The sequence below is a fragment of the Bacillus rossius genome, chromosome 1 (genome assembly GCF_032445375.1).
Source record: "Bacillus rossius redtenbacheri isolate Brsri chromosome 1, Brsri_v3, whole genome shotgun sequence".
Classification (NCBI taxonomy): Eukaryota; Metazoa; Arthropoda; class Insecta; order Phasmatodea; family Bacillidae; genus Bacillus; species Bacillus rossius.
The window spans coordinates 304,308,346-304,331,160 of NC_086330.1; the positions used below are offsets into that span (position 1 = coordinate 304,308,346).

At 37.6% G+C, this 22,815-nt stretch overlaps 2 protein-coding genes across 5 annotated transcripts in view; one reads left to right on the top strand and one right to left on the bottom strand.

Annotated features, from left to right (window-relative positions):
* LOC134527844 (uncharacterized) overlaps nt 1-11,629 on the bottom strand; it is a 286,375-nt gene extending 274,746 nt beyond the window's left edge. For 2 of the 4 annotated variants that reach the window (XM_063360800.1, XM_063360797.1), the window contains exons 1-3: nt 11,531-11,629; nt 7,162-7,343; nt 4,798-4,940 (exon numbers count right to left, since the gene is read on the bottom strand). In XM_063360800.1, coding sequence (XP_063216870.1) covers nt 4,798-4,940; nt 7,162-7,292 — 274 coding nt within the window. In that variant the 5' untranslated portion in view covers nt 7,293-7,343; nt 11,531-11,629. The remainder of the gene's footprint in view (nt 1-4,797; nt 4,941-7,161; nt 7,344-11,530) is intronic. The other 2 variants (XM_063360799.1, XM_063360798.1) reach the window with 1 other exon arrangement.
* A 241-nt stretch (nt 11,630-11,870) lies between these two features.
* On the top strand, nt 11,871-22,199 carry LOC134527849 (transmembrane protein 115). The gene is made up of 3 exons (XM_063360805.1): nt 11,871-12,700; nt 13,290-13,463; nt 21,460-22,199. Exons 1-3 carry the CDS (start codon nt 11,976-11,978, stop codon nt 21,644-21,646), a joined length of 1,086 nt encoding a protein of 361 aa, XP_063216875.1. The 5' UTR covers nt 11,871-11,975; the 3' UTR covers nt 21,647-22,199.
* Nucleotides 22,200-22,815: the final 616 nt, after the last annotated feature.

Consider the following 22,815-nt stretch of genomic DNA (forward strand, 5'->3'; position numbering starts at 1 on the left):
AAAAAACAAATAACTTTGCAAGAAACGTTTAAATGGCCATCTTCTCATATTATAATTAAAAATTTGCTTTTTTTTTAATTTTCCCGATCCCGTCCCGTTTCCCGCAGGAATAATTTATTTTTCCCGAAAATTTCCCGCAGTACAAAAACCTATTCCCGCACACCCCTAATAATTATAGAAGATACATTTGTGATATGAAGCCATGGCAAAGATTGGCTGCAAGACTTCCTAAAACAACTGAGCAGCATCCATCTGAATATATTATTTACCATGGAGGTGAAAGAAGATAGAAAACTGCCTTTTCTGATCACTTGAGGAGAGGAGAACCACATAGGCCACAGTGTTTACAGGAAGCCAACCCACCCAGACATGTATCTACAGGAGAGTTCACACCTCTCACCATCTTAGAAGAGAACAATTATTTACACTTTGGTCAACAATGCTAGAGCCATTTGTGAAGACAAACTTAAGGAAGAGATGAAGTACCTAAAAACTGCTCTTCAAGCACATTGTTACTCAAAATAAGAAATTAGGAAAGTCATGAAGCCATCCAAGAGCAAAAGAATGAGCATCTTCATAACAAAGCCTTCATTCCTTACATCAAGGAATTTCAGACCAAGTGACCAGAATTTTCATAAAGCACAATATACATACAATTCTCAAACCTTTAAAAATACTGAGAGGTCCCTGACATCAGTCGAAAGTCTAGTGGCTGTGTACACAATTGCATGTTCATGTAGCAAAATATACATAAGACCAACTGGCAGACGAATAATCACAAGGGTTAAAGAACATATCAGCAACTATAAACATGAAAACCTATGATCAGCTATAGCAGAACACTCCAATGAATTCAACCAATTCAACACCATAGCCAACATAAGAGAATACAAGAATTCGAGAATCACACCCATTAAACATAGAGATAAATACAAATTAAGCAAAATATGGAAACCACTCTTCAAAAATCATCAGAACCTAGCTCTGCATCCAACAAAAGATAGATCACCTCTGATTGGCCATAGAACCCTTCCAAACAGAATAGAAGAGGCATCTGATTAGCCAGCACCCCCAGCCAAACACAACAGCCCAACTCCGACTGGCCAAACCAACCACAAAAAAGAAAGCAAGGCTCTGACTGGCCCACAGCCGCAGCCAATTGGCAAATCTCTCAGGCAAGCAAATTTAAAAGGCAGAACTTCTAAGAACCTCAGTAGGTAACTGCTACCCTGTTGATGGCGACTGCAATATCGACAAAAACGTCGGTGATATATTCGCCTTCGATGCGACTTCAACCCAGAAGCCAAGCAACAAAAGATTACATCAAATCATTAAGGGCCAGATGGTCAAGTGGTAAGACCACTCACCTCCTGCCACGATGATCCAAACCTGTCCCAGGCCAACCCAGATTTTTCTCAGATGGGAAAAGTGACAGATGTTGCCGTGAGCCAGTAGGTTGTCTCTGAATACTTCCAGTTCTCCTAGCAATTCATTTCATCAATGCTGCATTCTTACATCATCACTGCAACATGTAGACAATCTCGGACACAGTGCATTTTGGATGACAGACTAAAAGACTGGAGTGACTCACGTGTCTGAACTAGAGCTTAGATCGCTCCGTCATCCCTGCCATAATATTTACAACAAAATATGTAGCATTGATCAAATGAAGAGGGGGAAGAAAAATGGAGTACACCATGAACCCCACTTGCTAATGTCAACACCAAATACACATCCCCCTGTGAACAATCCGTGCTTTGACCCTGCCAGGAATAAATCTCTGATCGCCTTGGAGTTACTTTCATGACCTTTCCTCTAACTAGCATATTTCTGCCACTTTAACCCTTTAATTCCCAGCGTGTCCATATGGACACACTTTTAGTACTCTACAAAAAAGCGAGAGATTTTTATTGGTGAAACTTTTAATGTTGGTACCTATGCTATGTGATACAGCAGACATGTTAGTTTTTTTTCTGGTATAAACTACTTTGGTTCATTATTTTTGTGGTGATGTGTGACAGTGCCAAATAGTGAATATTTTTATAACTCAGAAACCATGGACGTTGACAAAGAGTAAGTACTATATCATTCCCTAAAATAATACTAATTATATATGTTGGTATTGAAAATATAGCCTAAAGGCATGTTCTTTTGAATGTTGAGGTTAAGATACCTGTTTATTGGAAAGTCTTATCTTTATTTGGCATGAAATGTTGATGTGTCCATTTGGACACGCTAGGCATTCATGATATCACTTTTCACTATAAGTATAGAAGTAAATAAAAATTGAGAATTCTTATTACAAAAAGTTAAAAACTATTCTAGCCATGCTTAAAAATTTTACAATGAACACTACGGACACTAAACATGATTTTTTTTTTTTAGTTATAAATGAGTGCAATCACTATTTTTTAGCAATTACGAATGTATTTCTGTTTACAGCTATTTCCATGTAAACAACATTCAATATCATTCTCTAGTTTCATCTCAGCTGAGACTTAAAAAATGCATGTAATTGTATATCAACCTGTTCACTGCTACAAAACTAAATGTTTTGTCATGAAAATAACTGTACAAATATTCACTCGTTCGTGACACAAACTGTCATATTCTGGCATTACAATGATTGAAATGATTCTTTATTGCAGACATTGGAAGAACATTCTGCAGCCAGATGTGTCTGTCCAGGAGGCTTTGGACATTATTTTTGCTGATGCTGACAATGAAGCTGGCACTGCAGAAACAGTATATATTGCACCACCGGATCCGTCTGTTCTGACTGATGAAGACTCTGGTGATGAAGATACCGGTGGAATAGCAGACAACTTGAATCCTCGGCAACTAAGAGCACAAGCAGAATTACGATACAATGATCAAAGGGATGAAGAACCCACCAATTTTCAACATCTAGCAACATCAACAAAGAGAACATGGGTGCATGGGAACATGGAATCGTGTTTGAAAACTTTTCCTGGACAGGACTTTAGTAAATATAGGGACTTTTCAATTGTAGAACTGTTTGAATTATTCATCGATGATGATATCATTGAGTATTTTGTTCAGGAATCAAACAAGTATGCTATTTTCAATAACTATGAACATCCTCGTATTACTAAGAATGAAATTAGGTGTTTCATTGGAATTTTGATTCTCAGTGGTTATAACAGTGTTCCCAACAAAAGAAATTACTGGGAAAATAGTAAAGACACCAGAAATGAGTTAGTGTGCAATGCAATGAGAAGAAATAGGTTTGAGCAAATCCTTAGGTTTTTGCACTGTGCAGACAACAATATGATTGATAATGAAGACAAAATGTGGAAAATTAGGCCCTTGATAGAAAAAATCCAAAAGAAATGCCTAGAACACTTCATTCCACAACAGAAGCTCTCGTATGATGAATCAATGGTGAAATATTTTGGAAAACACTCTTGCAAGCAGTTTATTAGAGGGAAACCGATACGATTTGGATATAAAGTGTGGAGTTTGACTTCTATTCAGGGATATCTAGTAAATTTTAGAATTTATCAAGGGAAATCACCTCGTTCAAACACAGACTATGATAATTATTTTGGTAAGGCAGCTGCACCACTCATTCAAATGATTGAAGACTTCAGTGCAGAAGTAAGAGCTTTGCCTTTCCACTTCTTCTTTGACAATCTGTTCACTGGGTTAAATCTGCTATCTTTTCTTAGAGATAAAGGATACGGCGGTACTGGCACAATTAGAAACAATAGGATACCTAAATATTGCCCAATGCCATCTAATAGTATTCTACTAAAGAAAGAAAGAGGACATTATGAATCAGCTATTGTCAAAGAAGATGGTGTCATAGTATCCAAGTGGGTCGATAACGCAGTAGTATCCATTGCATCAAACTGTCTTGGTGTTGAACCACTTTCTACAGCAACACGATATTCTCAGAAAGAGAAACGCATCATTCAAGTGCAACGCCCCTTTCTTATTGCAGAGTATAGTCAGAAAATGGGTGGCGTGGACCGTCTGGATCAAAATGTAGGCACATACAGGATAAACATCCGAAACAAAAAATGGTACTGGCCTCTGTTGTCATGGCTAATTGATGTGTGTGTCCATAATGCCTGGCAGCTGGCAAGAAATTCAGGAAAGAAATATTCACATTTAGAGTTCAGGCGTGAAATTGTCCAAGTGTACTTATCGAGGTTTGCAAATCCATCCAAAGGTATGGGAAGACCATCTACTTCATCAGGCAAATCAAGAATACCTGATGAGGTCCGATTTGACAGCCTGAATCACCTCGTGAAAAAGTGCAAGAAAAAAAGATGTGCAGGAGAAGGATGCCGGTTGAAGACTTCTGCAGTCCGCACTATGTGTGGAAAATGTGACGTGGGACTGTGTTTGGACTGCTTTGAAACATTCCATTCCAAATGAAAATGATCTGTTAAAAAAACTTTGTAGGCCCTACATCAAAGAACTGTGGAGAAATAGTTTGGGGAGGAAGATTATGTATGTGCAATGAAAATAAGCAAAAATTAACAATATTGTAAAATTCAGAAATTTTTGCTCTCATTACTGCTTAGTGTGTCTATATGGACACGTCTATTTTTAGCCAAAGTAAGAGAAATAGAATTTTTATATCATTTTTTTGGGTTTGTATAGTGTGTTTGTAGTTTATATGTTGAAGGAAACTGAAATAATTAAAAAAAAAAATAATTTGGGCAGTAAAGGGTTAAACATTCTACAATTGAGTCATGACTATAACAGGTGTTTAACAACTTCGGTGACTCAGCAGACATGCTGCGCTCCACACGGGACACGCACCCACCACCAGGAGCCAGTTTCCAGGCGGGTCGAAACACAGTGCAACTATCTTCTTGTTGCCGTCGCCGAACCACGGCACATGCTTCATGACAGGCAGCTCGCCCGGCTGCCCGCGGCGGTAGTACAGCATGAGGTCACCAGACCTGCAACATGACGCCCCAGCCTCTGCCACAAAGAACACAGCTTGTGTTCCGACACAAAGTCAAGAAACTGGGAAGGAACCATCGCACCAGTTGCCTGAAGTTATTTCGGGAAAAAAATTAACTGATGCAGGGGTGAATTCAATATTCATATATTAATACAGAATGTATAGGCTATAAAAACCTCTGGAATTGATTTTCAGGACTTTATAACATTTTCTTGGAACATTTTAATATCACAGGGAACTTTTTTGTTATGTAATAAGTGAAATTAAACATAATACAAAATAGATCTACTATTCACAGGGGCAATCAGATTATTTTAAAAAACACTTCTTCAAAGACAATTTCCAAATGATTTTAGTGGCCAGTCTCCAACTATTCAAGTTTAATGTGCGACTATCAATTGAAATAAGATGTCGAAAAATCAAAATGCAAGTCAGCAAAAGGCTGCTATAAATTAAATTTCTGTGTCTTACAGAAGCATTATTGTTTAATCTGATACTTAATAACATTCACAACCTGAAAGACACTGTAATAAATATGTAATTTCTGCAATTTACCTGGAAACAAAGAGAGCATTTTTTTATATATTTATTTTATTTTATTTTATTTTAAAGAAACAGGAGATAGGATTAAATTATTTGAAAAGGAATCTGTTTGCTAAAATTTATCAACAGTACTTAAATTCTAAATTTTTTATTTAAAGTGGATACAATTCTGACACAGTAAGAACTTCATTATTTTTAACATAAAAAAATACTGAAGGAAATGTAAGTTCAAAAATTCAACACTAACAACTCTAAAGTTTACTAGGTCAATGTGTTTTTCCTCCTGCCTATCGAATTACCATTCCCAAAATATTTAATATATAATTATGTTAATAAACTCACAACATATTTTGATTCACGAAACTTAGTCCTGAAACACATTTAAAGGGTTGAATGGTTTAACACCAAAGTAAATATATACGTTTTTGTAAATTATTTTATTTTTTGAAACAAAACCTAGATTCAGAATTGAGGGCTAGATTGATGGTGTTCTATGAGATTTGATTTCATGATTTAGATTCAAGAAAATTACGATTTTACCCAACATGAATATCTAGAAAGTAATTTTATACCATCTTGTGTTCCAAATTTCCTAAGTTAATGCAGACAGCACACATTAATATATTATGTGACACCAATACAGAGTGACTGTTTAATTTAACACAATAAAACTATGACTTCAATGGACAAAATACTTAATCCATTCTTAAAATTTCAAAAATTCCAATAAATGATGCACTATGCTTCAAGATGGGTAAGGTCCCAGCATCTCTGTTAAACCTGCAGTAAGCTTTAGTTTTGAATCTTCATGTCTCGACAAGGCTTTTCGGTGCTTATTGATGTCAGCATTCATAGACTGGGGTAATAATTATGATGGCTGAGACTGCTCCCATTCAATAATAAATAATTATCCCCCAACGGTTTCACACCATACCTGTTAATAAATATTGGGCTCTAACAGGGCATTTAAAAACCTCTTTAGAAAATAGTACAATCGCTTGCATTCTCACATGCTAGAATGTTGACTTTGAGGAGTTTGTGTGCAACCTTCTGGTAAAAATGTAACGAAATTCTGTTGCTTAAGCAGCCAACTGCTGTCTACAACATTTTATGTTCACCTTTTACTGTCAAAATATTAATTTGACTGTATAAAAATTGAAAAAAAAAATCCTGAAAATAGTGGGTCAAAAATTAGGAAATGCAAAAAAATGACTGCCACAAAGTTTGTTTAAACACTAGGTTCTGTAAGCCTAGAAAGAATTGGGACATCATCTTACTCAAGGGCATAGCTACTTAAGGCTCCTTTGGTTAAAGCTACATTGGTGAAGCACATCTTCACTATTCGGAAAAAAACAAAAGGTTGTACCTATGCTATATTGTCATTTACCAAAATCTTGCATCCCACCTACAAAGACTTAGTGAAGAAGATCACAGTGGTTGGGAAACACCGAGCAGTACGGTTATAACAGTCTGTTCATATTCTGTAAAGCAAAAAATTTGGCTGATTAAACCAAAATTCAAACTATACTAAAAGTTTGAAAATTATAATATTGTGGGGTCGAATACCCCTTGAAAATATCAAATTCTCAATTGATAACTTTAAAAACTTGATAGGGTGCAAAAACTGCTGGATTTAAGACAGTGTGTTAGCGCTAGTATGACTGAGCACTCACTGCATGACGAGCGCGATGAGCTGCCGCTGGCCCAGCGCGCAGCGAGCCGAGAGGCGCACACTGTCGGCCGACACCAGGCACGTCCTCTCAAACAGGCAGGGCGCGCCCGCCGCGCCCGCCTCATCCCCCATGGTGGAGAAGGGCTCCTCCTGTCACTCCATGGCTGCTGACGCCCGTCACGCCTACGCACACGTCGCTGAGGAGTAGGGGAGCGAAGCTGCACTTCCAGACACTTTACACTATCATTTCAAGTGACAAGGTGGCAGTTGTTTGTTTCAGCCTGCATCTACTAATATTGCTCGTTTTGATAAACAGTTGTGATTGAATCTCCCATAAATTACGTTTTACTTTATTTGGGCTCAACATCTCTGTCATTGGAGATGATAGATGATAAAGCACGACGATACAGAACAGCGATACTGGGGAAGAAATCGACCACGGCCTATCGTAACAAACCATTCCAGTATTTGCCTGGAGTGATTCCAGAAACTATGGAAAACAGAACTAAGGATAGCCCAGGCAAGGATTCCAAAGGTCCAGATTCTTTGGAACCCCAGTCACATCTCGCCTCTGTGCCTCCTCACCCGATCTCTCTCCGACAGTACATAAATCTTAAAATAACATGCAATTAAGTCTTATTTATCTTTAGTACATTCACTAATGCCAGTTGTCCAGCCGGATGTCACCGGACACATCGGTGTAACTGCATACATAACGCTTGAGTTTCACTGCTCTACCCTCTTCCCCTTCACACCCCTTAAACAGAAACAGACCTGATGTTCTGTGCGAGTACTTACATGTCTGTACAGCATGGCCAAAGGTAATGCAATATACAAAATAACTTTCCCTTAACATCTACAATACATATTTTTTGAAATATGAAATTTTCTGCACAACACTGCAATATTAGTACTAGCAGTTTGTAACTTGTAACTTTTTATATTTCAGTGTTTTATTGTTGTTTAGAACATTCATACTTGCACACAAGTAGTTGGCAAATTTGCCTAATGTTATTAAAGCTTAAGATACCAATGCCAGTTATCTTTTTAACTAGGAATATTACTCACACACTTGTAGCACTGTTACTGCATTTAAGTGTTAGCTCGTTATCCATCCATGAAAGAACTCAGCACTTTTAAGTGTGTTCCCACTAGCTTTAACTTGTCAAGGGAAACTCATCTATTCACTCACAGAAATTTGCCATGAGTTTATATTATTGTTATGATCGACAATGCTCTATAGCTATTTTCTTTTTAATTTCTGTTTAAAATTTATTTTAAAAATATATAAATTGATTACTTTTGAGATGATTTCATTCTTCAACTGGGATTTAAGATCCAATCTAAACACAGCAATTGCAAGTGAGTAGCAAAAAAACTAAAGAACTGGCATTTGACTTTACTTGCTGAACCAAAGCGAGCAAGCTCATGGGAGAAAAAGGGTAAGGAAATGGGGCGGACCATTACAGTTATGTACAAATTGTGACAGGAGAGGAGGGAATAGCGGAACTCAGGCGAAGGAGAGGAGGGAATAGCGGAACTCAGGCGAAGAGAGGGGCAAGAATGTTTGAAATATGGATGGGAGAGGTACAGAGGAGGTTACGAGTTTGCCAGGGAGGAAGGCAGCTGGGCCGGACAGGATAGGGAACAGACACAAAAGTTGGGGCGTAAAGAGGTATGGAGATACCTTAACAGTGATGTTCAAGCAATCATTGGGGGAGAAAATATTGCCAAAGCAGTGGAAGGAAGTGGCAGTGGCACCTATTTACAAAGGATGTAGGAATAAGGCTAATCCCGCAAATTACAGACCAGTCAGCCTGATGTCCAGTGAAGGAAACGTAATGGAGAGGCTGGTGGGCAGGTTATGTGGTAGGGTTGCTGAAAGATCTGATAGAAGCAATGGATGGGTGGAAGCAGATAGACGCAATATTAATTGATTGAAAAGGTGCTTGATGCAGACCTGCCAACATTCAAATTTAAAAAATCATGAGGTCCTCGATAAAAATTGTCAGGCCCATAAATACAGGTTAGATATAAAAAACAACAAATGAGAATCTTTAAATTTAAGTGACATACCTGTGCATTTCTTACATGGTCTCTGCTTCAAAATTTATTTCAACAAATTATAGGTTGCAGATTTAATTTAGTTGAACATAATTTAGCGCTGTCATGTAGTGATCATGCAGGGCCGCAACTAAAAAAGATGTAAAATAACATTCTGCTCGTGTAACACTATTATCACTGTTCACAGCAAAATTAATTTTTTTATTGGAAGCAATACACTTCACGTGTTAGTTGTGTTTTTTTGTAGCGACATGTTTCACAATGTCTCCTCTTCCACTATGCGAGATAGAAAAATCAGCACGGCACACGCTACAAAACGCAAAATTGCTTCCTTTACGTGACTCGAGTATTGATGGAAACTCGTTACTGTAAGCTTTCGTAAAACTTGTTTTGTAACTTTTACAAACAAAATCTTGGGGCCCCAAAAAATCGTGAGGAAACACTATTTTGGCGTGAGGGCGTGAGATGGACCTTAAAATCGTGAGCCTCACACCAAAATCGTGAGAGTTGGCAGGTCTGTTGATGCAGTGCTGCACAAGAGGCTAATGCCTAATGATTGAGGTAAGGGAGCTGGAGAAGATTCAGCGTAGTGCAGTAAGGTGGGTGATGACTATGTGGTGAAGAAGGGAAGGGCCTGAGGGGTAAATGCAAAGTCCATTGAAAATGATTAAGGAGTTAAGGTGGGAAGCATTACAGGGGAGGAAAAAGGTGAAAAGGCTGTTTAAGATGAACAGCTGGGAACTAGGGTGCACAGAGATAGGTATAAAGAGAGGAGAGATCACGGGTGGAAACTCCAAAGGGAATGGAGGGGAACTGAAAGAGGGAGGCATGCCTTCCTAGCGAGAACAGGGAGGGAGTGAACTGGTTTGGAGGAAGGAATGCTGGGGATGAGAGATGCAAGGGACTTGAGGAGACGACTATAGGTGAGGAGAGTGAGTAAGGTGAGAACTCCTTGCCACTGGGTGAAGGCCAGTCGCTAAATCAAATCAATCAGAAACAGTGATTACACTGAGCAAGTTTCTTCATGATTGGATTCGAAAGCATGTAGCTAGTAAACTCGCTCAAATCAATTTCAATTCAGGAAGGCCACTGCGATCAGGCAAAAGCCCAGTGGCAAGCATTTTACTCTACTTCTCTCTCTCTCTTCTCCTAAACTTAGCTACAGTCCTTGCGAACACTCTCTCCTCATCAAACATATTCCACTCCCTTATTGCTTCCACTACTATAGAGTTTATTCCCCTTTCCACTCTCTTTCCCTCCCTAACAATCTTGTTCAAGTTCTCCCTTCTATTTCTAGATTTTTCCTCAGAACTCTTTTCCCCAGTTCTCTACTTCATTCCTATCCCACCCAGCATGTTTAATACCCTAACTAGCCTTTCCACCTTCCTTATGTCTTTTAAGCTCTCCCATCTATTTCCTTCATTAGATCTGTGGGGATAATAAAACACTCCCCTTTTCCTTTAAATCCATTCGCCTTCACTTTCCCTTAACCCACCTAGCTGCTCACCTCTGCACCCCATCCAGTTCCCTCTCCAGCATTTCTATGTATGGGTCCCATCTGCTGCAGCAAACTCTAACATGGTGTGCACCATGAGGTTAGAGACCTTTTCTTTTATAAAGATGCTGCCCCTTCCCCCCATCACCATCACGGCCAATACCTGCCTGCTCGTCTTTACCACCTGCTTTGTTTGCTCCGTCCACCCCAAGTTTCCTTTCAGCACTACCCCTAGCTTTGGCCTCAACTATCTCTTCGCCTCTCCCTCAGTAGACCCTGTTATCCACTTTTTTTCTTAGAAAATTCTCACCACCTTTATTTTTCGCACGTTTATCATGTCATTCCTCTCTACCCGCTCTTCCAATATATACAAATTCTCCTATAACACTCCCTCCTCTGTATCAATGAGGATGATTTAGTTACGTAATACGGTGCCTGCCGGTAGGTATAGAAACATCCACGTGTTTTACTTGACATTGAGATTGTTCGATTCTCATTAATTCAAAGCGACGTACAGGACAAAATGGGAATTGCTGCAAATCAGAACTAAAAAAAAAAAAAAACTGTGAAAATCTCGTGTAACACTGCAAGATGCTATTGTCTTGCTGAACTAACCTCTGAAAGTTATTTTTGTCTGCGCCACTTATTTATCTCTAGTGACAGGCATCCAACGAACTGTTGTATATTTTTAGCACTCGTAGAAAACATTTCATACAGATAGAATTAATATTATACATACGTGTGGTTCCATGTAAAACAGAAATCTTAATCACAAGCTAAACATAAGCTAACACGATACCGTGTAGTTTACCTTATGTAACTGCAAATACACATAACCCCATTGCATTCGATTAAAATGCTAAACCTAACGTCAAAATCACAAGACCGAAAGCAATCAAAGATTACATGACACAAGAACATTCTCCTTACAGTATGAGATTTCTTTTTTCAAAAATTCATCAGTATTAAGTACTGCTGTAGGTGGCTTTTTCCTTATTTAAATTCCAATTTTTTCTTGTCTCTCATGTATTTCACGGATGTATGTTGTAAATTTTTCTTAATTTTTTTGTGATTATAAAATTTAAAACAAATAAACTTTAGTGTGTATGAAGTAGACATGTCATTATCTGTAGTTTTGTAGCGAAGGTACTGAGGCAAAATTTAGGAAATGACCTGATGGGAGGTTTTCACGATTCACGACCCAGAAAAAGTTGACATGCTCAGTGTAGTGACCAACATAACAAGATAGGTTATACATGCCATGTTGTGTCGAGATGGCTTTCGGCAGGGTCGTGAGTAAGAACATCCCTTTCATCCGGCAGCAATTTCTAGCCTTGCTCGGGAACACAAGCGCCTCGGTGAAGGTGATCTGCGTGGTGGTGTTCGCGGGGTACCTGCTGTCCTTCTCCCCCGAGGCAGTGCGCCTTCTGAGCGTCACCCCGGGGTACGTGCTGCCCCCTTCCTTCTGGATATGGACGGCCTTTACGTACTCCTTCCTGGAGATACACTTCTGGGAGGTGCTGGTTGACGTGGTCACCGTAGGGCTATTGGGTAAGCTGATAGAGCCGCTGTGGGGGGGACTGGAGATGCTGATATTCTTCACTGTCCTGAACTTTGGCGTGGCGGCGCTAAGCGCCCTGTTCTACTTGCTGCTGTACACCTGCACCTTCAACACGGACCTTCTGTTCGCCGTGCACATCCACGGCCTGGCGGGCTACATCGCCGGCGTGTCCGTCGCCGTGAGGCAGATCATGCCCGACCACCTGATCGTCAAGACCTCGCTGGGCAAGCTCACGAACCGCAACGTGCCCCTGGCGGTGTTCACGCTGTCGCTGGTGCTGTGGCTAGTCGGCCTGCTGGAGGGCACTTACCCCACCATGTTCCTGTCGGGCCTGATTGTCAGCTGGGTGTACCTGCGCTTCTACCAGCGGCACAGCAACGGCACGCGCGGCGACCTGGCCGACAGTTTCGCGTTCGCGAGGTCAGATCCTAACCACTTCTTCCCTCACCCATGCATTTTGCATTTAGGCAGGTGTATTAACTTCGTAACAAACGCAAGTAAACTGCTGTAGTTTATGAAACACACAAGTTGCAAGGTTGGTTAGATGAAATATAATTTATGTATTAATAATGAAGTTGACCTACACCAACCTTTTGCGAAGTTGTTATTTGACTTATTTCCAGAAGTTGCTACTGTATATATTTACTGTAGAATTCCTTTGTAGCTGACTATACAGTTCATGCATCCCACTTGAGCAAGGTTGGAGAGCACACCCATCTCACTGCTGTTTGTTTCATTTAACATTTACCATTTAAAATAAATCATTCAACGCTGCAGGTAGATGGGTGTGACCTTCATTCTCGCTTTGCTTACACCCCTTTGAGCAAATTGGCATTAATTTTAAAACAAATTTAAATTATTGCAAACACCTTTGTGGGATAATAAACAGACATTTTTAAAACATATAAATATATATTTAAAGTTTATCTGTGTTAGCACACTTAGATAATGTGTGAGAGCTTGGAAGCTGTTGCAGTGTCTAGTTATAAATGTGTTGTGTGTGTTACAGCTTCTTCCCGACAGTGCTGCAGCCGCCCGTGGCCGTGCTGGGTAACACGCTGCACGGCTGCCTGGTGAGGCTCGGCGTATGTCGCAAGATCGTGCGCAAGTTCGACATGGCAGCCCCATCTGGCATCACCATAAACCTGCCAGGCATTGACCCCCACGACATGGAGCGCCGGAGGTGAGTCGATACCTTGATGCTGTGCTACCCTCGGGGATCCGGGGACTCTCATTCCCTACACTAACCACCTTCATTAGATGCAGGTTTCATAAAACATTTTAACAGTTTGGATTCATTAATCAGGGAAAGTACTTAAGCAAGGTGTCCATGTTCGGGAAGGTCAGGGGAAAATTGGGAGTTTAATTTTGTCAGGATGTTACACACATTGGTTAAGGCATGCGCACAAGGACTTAAAAAAAAAATTAGGAGCTTCTACTCGTTTACATACTCTTAAACTTTATTCAAAACATCCATGAGCAAAGACGAATTGTCTACGTTTGTTATTAATGTCCATAAACATGCAGAAGTAAAATTTTCCCCCCTTCGTGTTAACACTAGAAGCCTGGAATCGCACAAAAAGGATGGTAAATATGTACAGTCGCGGTAGATGCCAAAAAAAATGCTAAAAATCCAAAAACACTTTTATTCTGTGCTCTTTCACTTCCTCTTTTCAAATCAACCGGCGGAGATAAGAAATTCCAACTACTTTCGGAGATATCGAATTTTTTAATTTTCATCACAATACCTGCGTATTCACGCGGAAAAAAATGCTAACAATCCGAAAATACTTTTATTCTATGCTATTTCACTTCCTCTTTTCAAATCAACTGGCGGAGATAAGAAATTCCAAATACTTTATGAGATATCGAATTTTTTAATTTAGCAATACAACGCCCGTTTAACCCTTCGAACATGGCCATTTTTTATTTTGACGTGTGTTAGTGAATGCGTAATAAATAAAATGGTCGATTAGGTCAGGTCAGTTACATTATAAATACTTTCAAACTAAGCGGACATTAAAAATAATGTGAATTTCATTTAATGGTTCTTTAGTTTTAAATTATTTATAATGTAACTGACCTGACCTAACAAAACCCGGACAAATGATGAACATTAACAACTCACGTAATTTTTTTTTACTTATTACTTGCGCAACAATATCCAAATAAAAAAATAATACTTTAAAATTAGAAACGTTAAAAACTCACCTAAGTTGGAGGCGGGTACTTTTCCTTTGCCACTATAAGGAAATGATGTAGTCGTTCACGGCAGAAGTTGACCGATTAATTAAACATCGTATTGAACAATAAATGAATAAATAATCACGTATTGGTTCATTTGAATACTGACAAATCACGGAATAAATATTCACCTATTGGTTCATTTGAATACTGGCCAATCACGGAACAGTCACGTGACAAAATTGTCCAATAAGAAATATGATACTCGTAAACAAGAAACCTTATTATCTATGACAAGAAACAATGGTGATCGCCGCATACTACGCAGGTATTGTGATGAAAATTAAAAAATTTGATATCTCCTAAAGTATTTGGAATTTCTTACCTCCGCCGGTTGATTTGAAAAGAGGAAGTGAAAGAGCACAGAATAAAAGTATTTTCAGATTTTTAGCATTTTTTTTTTGGCATCAACCGCGACTCTACATATGATGAAATTTAAAAATTCTATATCTCCTAAAGTATTTGGAATTTCTTACCTCCGCCGGTTGATTTGAAAAGAGGAAGTGAAAGGGCACAGAATAAAAGTATTTTCAGATTTTTAGTATTTTTTTTGGCATCTACCGTGACTGTACATATTTACCAAAAGGAAAACCAACCAAATGTCGTGATATTAAACATTATAGTATTTTCTGAACAGCATGAACATTAGCAAAAGCAGTATTTTCAGATTGATTTTGCTATCACAAGAAATAATTCCAGAAATATTAGGCAATTTCCCCAACTTCCTGTTTCTATACCTGTAGCAATAAAATACTGAAAAATTATTCAAAAATAGTAGAGAAATTTTATCAAGTGTAATAAAATTTAATTAGTACTTTTCTTGTGCGAAGTGAGATCAAGACCAAAGTGTTTTCAAGTAGAATACATTTCTTTGTGATTTCTGCAATGTCTGTGTTTACTGGATGTATATGTAGGGCCTTTGTGTTTAATAATAAAATTAATCAAATGTAAAACCAGACCACACATATTTTGATGTCAACAAAAAAAAAGATGCAATGAGATATTCTAAACTAAAACAAGTTTGAGAGAAAACAACACAATAGTCTATGAAGTGTGACATGACCATCATCAGCAAATCTACAAGGGCGCTGGAATAGAGTGGGTGACTAGTAAAACTATCTGTCATTATCAAGTAACATCAACTTCCGAAACAGGCAACCTATCGTAAAGTCAAAATAAATTTATAGTTTTTATGTAATATGAAAATATGAATTACATCACAAATTTTGTAATACTCACAATACTATTTAGTAGTACCTATTTCAATTCTACTGATTTTTCACGTGACATTGAATTTTGCTTACCGTTTGTCTGATCTCGGTGCCTATTAAGGGCTAGTTTTATAGACCTTTTTTTTGTTTACATTTCTTCCCTTTTTATTTTCACATGTCATTGCAATCCAATTTTGTAATTCATTCCACTTCTCCATTTCACAGGGTCTCTTTGAACATTATGATCACAGAATAAGTGCGTAAATATCATCCTTCATGCATTATTTTGTTTTTCTGGTAAATCAAGGGTTATAGTATTAAATAATTAATTTCAATATGGTGTTTTATACCAAGTGTTTTATTCATAGAAAAGAGGTTTTATCATGTAGATATTAATTTGTCTTGGCAGGCATTCGTTTCATGATTAAAATGACACATTTAATCGGCATATACAACCTCTTGTTGTCCACCTGAAAGCAACACCATGTGGACATGGGATTATTCATGTCTGGGAGATCTGGGAAACTTCTAAATTGAGATCTGATAAACCTGGAAAAGTCAAGGAATTAAGGAATTCCAAACATGCATCAGCCCCCTAGTTCGAACTAGGCCATCTATGGAAATGGTGGAGGCTGGACTTATTTTCTTTTAGAAATTAGCAAAATATGTAAATTATTTTTAACAAATATTTAGGGAAGTTTGTTAACTTTGATCGATGGAATTATGAGGAAAAGCAGCCAATTTTAATTACAGATTGGTGTGGACACCCTCATATAGGTAAAAACTAAAAAGTTACTGTCTATAGCACTTCTCATCGTGAGATTGCAGTGTGCATTTAAATGGGCATTTACTTTCTCTTTCCAATGCACAATTTCTGTCATTAGCGCTCTCCTTGTTTTGGTGAAAGCAAAACTGTTTTAGTTACTACTTTGCACGGTAATAAAAATTTATTAGAATGTATCTGAAACATTTTATTTTGTGAAGTAACATTTGTAATATCCTCTTACTGTGTATGATATTAGACTGCTTGTTAAAGGTTTTTTTGACAGACAAGGCAAAACGGCAAGATGCTTCAAAAATAACATGCCAGGGATTGACTGGGCAAATTCTTTTCTCAGTCGTCATAAGGTACTGTCACAGAGGCTGGCTGACAACATAAAACATTGCAGGGCTGCAGTTTCACCAGAAATTGTGAACACATATTTTGAAAATTTGCAAGATGCCTTAGAGGGGGTAATACCAGCATCCCTTATAAACTATGACGAGACTAACCTATCTGATGAACCATGCAGAAAGAAGGTGGTGGTTAAAAGAGGTTGCAGACATCCAGATTTGATTTTAAATTCATCCAAAGCATCCACATCAATAATGATGGCATGTGCTGCTAACGGAACTCTTCTGCCTCCCTTTGTAATTTACCGATCACTTCATTTGTGGGACACTTGGACAACCAATGGTCCTAAGGGAGCTCGTTACGGAAACACAAAATCGGGATGGATTGATCAGAAGACCTGTGAGGATCGTTTTCCTCCATAGCTCTTCCTTACCTCAAAAAGCAAGATGCACCTCGTGCTATGATTGGAGATAATCTATCATCACACATTTCTCAGTATGTAATAACAAAGTGTGCTGAAAATGACATTAGGTTCATTTGCTTGCCAAAAAAACTCAACACACCTTTCCCAGCCATTGGACGTTTAATTTTTTAGACCATTCAAACGCCACTGGCGAGAACTCCTGTTTGAGTGGAAATTAAAGGGCAACAGAGGAGCAGTTCCAAAAGATAAATTTCCTTCAATGTTGAAGAAGTTGTTGGACAAAATATGTGAAACTGCACCTCAGATCATAAAAGCAGGTTTTGAGAAATGTGGGATAGTTCCTCTGAATCGCCAGAAAGTGTTGGACCAAATTCCTTCCTCCACTAGTTCAGGCAACAGTACACCTAATTCCGAATTGGAGAATTCCCTTGTCAGTCTGCTGAAAACCATGAGATATGGTAATGAAAGTAAGAACGACTCGAATAAGGGTCCCAAATAAAAGGAGAGATTAGATGTGCAGCCAGGCAGAAGTGTCACCAACTTAGAAAATCAAGATGTACCTCCAGAAGAGGTTGACTGTGATGACACCAACATAAATCATCAACAATCTAGTGACAGTGAAGTTAGTTCAAGTGGTGCAAATCGTGATGTTGCAACTCGGGGACAAGAATTTCACCGTGTAAGCTACCAGGACATCACACATGGGGATTATCTTGTGATAGAAATGTCAGCAACAAAAAGGAAAAATAGCGGAATGAAGAAATTGTTTGTAGCCATGGTGAAAAGTATCAGTGAAACCTCAACAAGAAGTACAAGAACTGATGAGGTAAAATTTATGAGAAAATACAAAACCAACTCAGACACATTTGTGTGGCCTAATGTTGAGGAGTGTAGTGTTGTGTATCCGCATGAAGTTAAGTGTCGATTACCGCCTCCCGTAGAATTAAGGTATGGACTACTGGAATTTCCTGTCAATATTGAAACCATTTGAATCATTTGTAGATAGATTCAAAAAAAAAGATCTGTAGGTATCTCTAAATATACTAAAAAATAAAGTTTAATCGAATTCATCATTGTAGAGAGGAAACCATCTTTTTCAAAATGTAGGAATACTAAATATTTTTGAGATCATTTCGTCCATCTTTATGTTAATAACAGATGTTATGAGTGTTTTAAATCATCTGCATGTTGAATAATGTAAAATAAATGATGTAAATTTGTCTCTAAGTGTAAATACATTAAAGAAAACTACAAAACATTTAAAAAAATTAGTTTTATTGTATATTTTAAAGTATACTTTATGTTTTATACACAGGAAGTCAGTACTTTACTACTTTGCAATGTTTTGAATGCATCAAGTCACCCCTGGAACTGTTTAACTTGATACAACGGTACGAATTGATGTCTGTATCAAGTCACCCCAACCCATGGGGTGATTTGATACAAGCTTATTTTAAAGAAAAATCTATATAAGATATTTCTTAAGCAAGATGAGTTTTGTACATTGAATACATCAACTGAAGACTCAACTTTTTAAGTGATAACTTTGATTCTAGTGCGATTGTGTTAAGAGCTGGAAGTGATGAAAGTTAAAAACTGTATCAAGTCACCCCATTTTACGGTACTTTTTCCTGGTCTGTTTTATTGAGCGAATAAATTGATGATATTAATTTTTCATTTCTGTGTATTCGTAATTGAAAAACATCATCTTTAATACAAATTTTTTTCAAAAAGGTTTTTATAACATTTAATATTTAAAAAATTTTAATTCTTTGAGCATAGCACTTAATTTTGTGGGATACTTATTTATAGATAGTGTTGGGTCCACACATTAACTACCCATCAATGTGTCCTCCCTCTATAACAATTAACCCCAAAACATAATTAACTATGCAATAAATAAAACATTACGATCCCGATTGTTACATTGCATTTACTTGCGATTACATTACACATCTGCTTTTTTGTTACAATGATCACACTTTTAACAAACATAGACACCATCTTGAGTGGCTGATATATTACTAAAACAGAAAATATTTAACTCCTTAATTCAAAGTTGTGTCCAATACAAAAAAAATTCAGCAATACAGTGTTCATATCCAACAGATAGTAACCTAAAGCTTTAAATAGGTTTCCTGTGAAAAATAATTGGTGTTGTGTAGTGAATTATTTTTTTATCAGAATTACTAAAAATGTAATAAACTGTCAGTAGACACTGATTTATAGTCTTAAAATAATTGACAAATATTAAAATTTTAAAAATATTTATATGTATTATAATTAAAGATTTTTAATGTTATCAAGCTGGGTAGTATTAGTCTGGCAACGGTGGTTGCCATTTACTCTGTACTGCAATCTATTTACTCTGAACTGCAATCTAAGCACCACTGCCGAGAAACCTTGTAGGTGCTCTGCAGTCAATAATGTTTGTAACAGCTCAGCTTCACGAACAATTGCTGCAATAAACCATGTTGCTCAGATAGACCAACAAGCAGCAACAAGGAGGACTAGCCCCAAGACGCTTGGCTCAGTGTCTGTCTCTGTGTGTGTGTCTCTCTCTCTCTCTCTCTCTCTCTCTCTCTCTCTCTCTCTCTGTGCGCGCGCGCGTGTGCGTGTGTGTGTGTACACACATGTATATCAAGAGCAAAATAATAATTTAAATGTTTTACTCAAAAGAACTTATAAATAGGGATGTTATTAGAATGATAAATTCACTATAGTTACATCTGAAGTTTGACTGTAGGCGGCAGTTGGCCATTGGTCAAATGACTAGCCTCCTACCACATTTGCACAAGTGGAAGATGTGGTGGTTGTTGCCATGAGCTGGTAGTTTTCTCATGGTACTCCTGCTTGGTCTACTTATTCACTCCATCAGCGCTCTCCACCCCTCATCGTCAAGACGTGAATCTTTATAGCTGGGTTTCACATGTCATTTGATTTTTTTTTTCTAATTATTAGTGTTTATTGAAGGGCTATTTCTTTAAATGTAACACTATACATCTCTTTCATTTGTTGTTAATGTCTCAATTAATGTCAACCGAGATTTACTAAGTGTAATATAATGGGTGTAAAAAGTTGTGCAAGTGTTTATCATCATCACTTGCATTACGTTTTACATCCATTACACATTAAATTACACATTACACATCTTTTAAATATCCATTGGAAATTATGCAACAGAACATATGCAAGAGAAGTATAGTGTCAGATGTACAGAAATACAGAAATAGTAAAAAGTAAAAACGAGAACATGAAACAATCAGCCTGGCATATGAAAGCCAACCTTAGGCCCTGCATACCTGGCATAGCTTCTGAAGAACATACCTTAATTTAAAAACTACTTAAGACTGTTGAGGGTTTTATGTTTACTAAAGAACAGTTAAGAATGTGATAAGGTCAGAATGGCTGTAAAATTTAAGAATCGTGTTTTTAAACTGTATTTTTTAAAAAATAAAAGTAATTAAAAGGTGATTAAAAATGGGTGTTTTCAGAATACTGTTTACTTATGAAACTCCTGATACACATTTTTTTAAAGCCCCATTGGTAGCTACATGAAGCTTTAGGTTGTAAATCATCAGGAAAAGCCAGGAAAACGTGAAATTGAGAGGAAATTTTGAATTTTTGAAAAAATTAGGGAATAGTTATGTAAACAAAAAAAATTAGGTTGGGAAATTTAAATTAATTTGTTAGATAAAGGCTCATCCTGTATTCAAGAATTTTTGAACACAGTTGTATTATATGATATGTGAGACCGAATTCCATGTGTGATATCTTAGAGTGCTATATAAGAAACAAAACATGTTTCAGAGATTTTGGTTGTGTGAAAACCGTTAACACAGTTTTTTCCCAACTTTAAATAATCAATAAGTGTATTGTGACTTTGGTTGTGTTAAAATAGATAAAATTGATATTGGTTATTGAGTTTTTTTTTATGAAAATATTACATATTTTGTTTATAAATAATTATGAAAAACAATCCTGAAGAAGTTTGATAAAGTCAGGGAATTTTCTTTGTGGGTTTTGCTGTACACCCTTCACTTCAAACTTCATTTCTTTACCTTTAAATGTTACTGTTATCACTGAGCATTATAGATTTGAGGACTCGCACTTGGGGGCAGTACAGCACTAGATCCATTATGTGAAGGTGGGGTACAGGTTTTGCCTGTGTGTCTTGTGTATGCAGGCAGATAGCGCTGCGCGCACTGAGCGAGCGGCTGAGCAAGGTGGAGCCAGTGCCGGGCCCCCCGCCGCCGGCCGCTGCCCCCGCGCCCTCTGTCACCATCGCCATGCCCACAGAGGAGCCCCCCGTCGCACCCCCACCGGTCCCCGCCGACCAGCCGGCCCCCGGCCCGGAGCTCGCCAAGACCTGAGTCGTGCATCCCAGCGTGTTCCCCTCTGTCAACAGCGGGCGCTTCGGACAAGCCCCTCTCTCCGAGTGAAGTGTGTGCGCTGTTGGCGTGGTTGGCAGTCCTTCAAGCACTTCTCTTCTCTCAAGAGACACATACCCTCCCATCTCGTAGGCCGGTTTGCAGTCAGTAGGGTTGTGTGAATATTCAGTGCATTGTGGTGTAGATATCGATCATTTCAGATTTTGATAAGAATTTATGATTGTGAAAGTGAAAATGAGACAACCTCTGTTATAAATGAACTTGAAAATACATGACAATCTCAACTGTTAGATGATTATCTTTGGAATTACGGTACCATATATTGTAAATATAATACAACTCAATATTTAAAATGACTTAGAAATAAGTAAGAAAATTTCTGTGGCCAAGCTCTTTCAAAAAAAAAATTTTTGTTTAATTTAGTCTTGGTAAGTTTAATAATTTTAAAGTTAAGAATGTGAAAAAAAATGCTTCTTAAATAAAATGCTAAAATATTAGTAATCTTTAAATAAAAATTCTAAAGTTTATAATGTGACCGAAGGTTAGTTATTGTTATTAATTTAAAATACTACAGTAAAACCCCATTTATTTCAACCTCCTCTCTATTATGACCACTTTTTAGGATCCAAAAAAAGTTTTGTTAAAAAGTCAAAAATTGGAAGAAATTTGACTGATAATTCTTTTGAAGTGCATTGTGCTGTGTTTCTCTTGGTGAATACTGTTCTGGGTGAATATTTGCAAAGTGACACATTTGAGACCTGCATTTGTCCGAGATAAAAAAAAATTAAAAAATAGTTTTTTTTAATGCATTTACTGTGGAAAGATAAAACTGATCATTTTGTAGCTTGAAGTAACCAACATAATATTCATTTCCATGGTTTTCGTAAATTAAAAACAAAAATACTGAGCCATGGGACTGACACAGGTTGGCACGGGACTGACATCTAACTTTGAAAATATAGACAGTAATGGCTAAATGTCTCCAAAGTAGTTGTTTACTAAATTATATGCTAACATATTACATTTAATTACTTCTATACAACAAGAACAAACAAAAAAAAATTATTTTATGAATTTAAAAGAAAACCAAGTCAAATTGACTGGCTAAAGTACAAAGATGTGGCACAAACCTTCGAAAATACACAGCAAAT

Bases quoted from the DNA above. Each gene is read 5' to 3' on its own strand.
- LOC134527849 (XM_063360805.1), top strand. From the start codon at position 11,976: ATGCCATGTTGTGTCGAGATGGCTTTCGGCAGGGTCGTGAGTAAGAAC. The intron at 12,701-13,289 runs GTCAGATCCTAA...TGTGTGTTACAG, and splicing joins GACAGTTTCGCGTTCGCGAG to CTTCTTCCCGACAGTGCTGC. The intron at 13,464-21,459 runs GTGAGTCGATAC...TTGTGTATGCAG, and splicing joins CACGACATGGAGCGCCGGAG to GCAGATAGCGCTGCGCGCAC.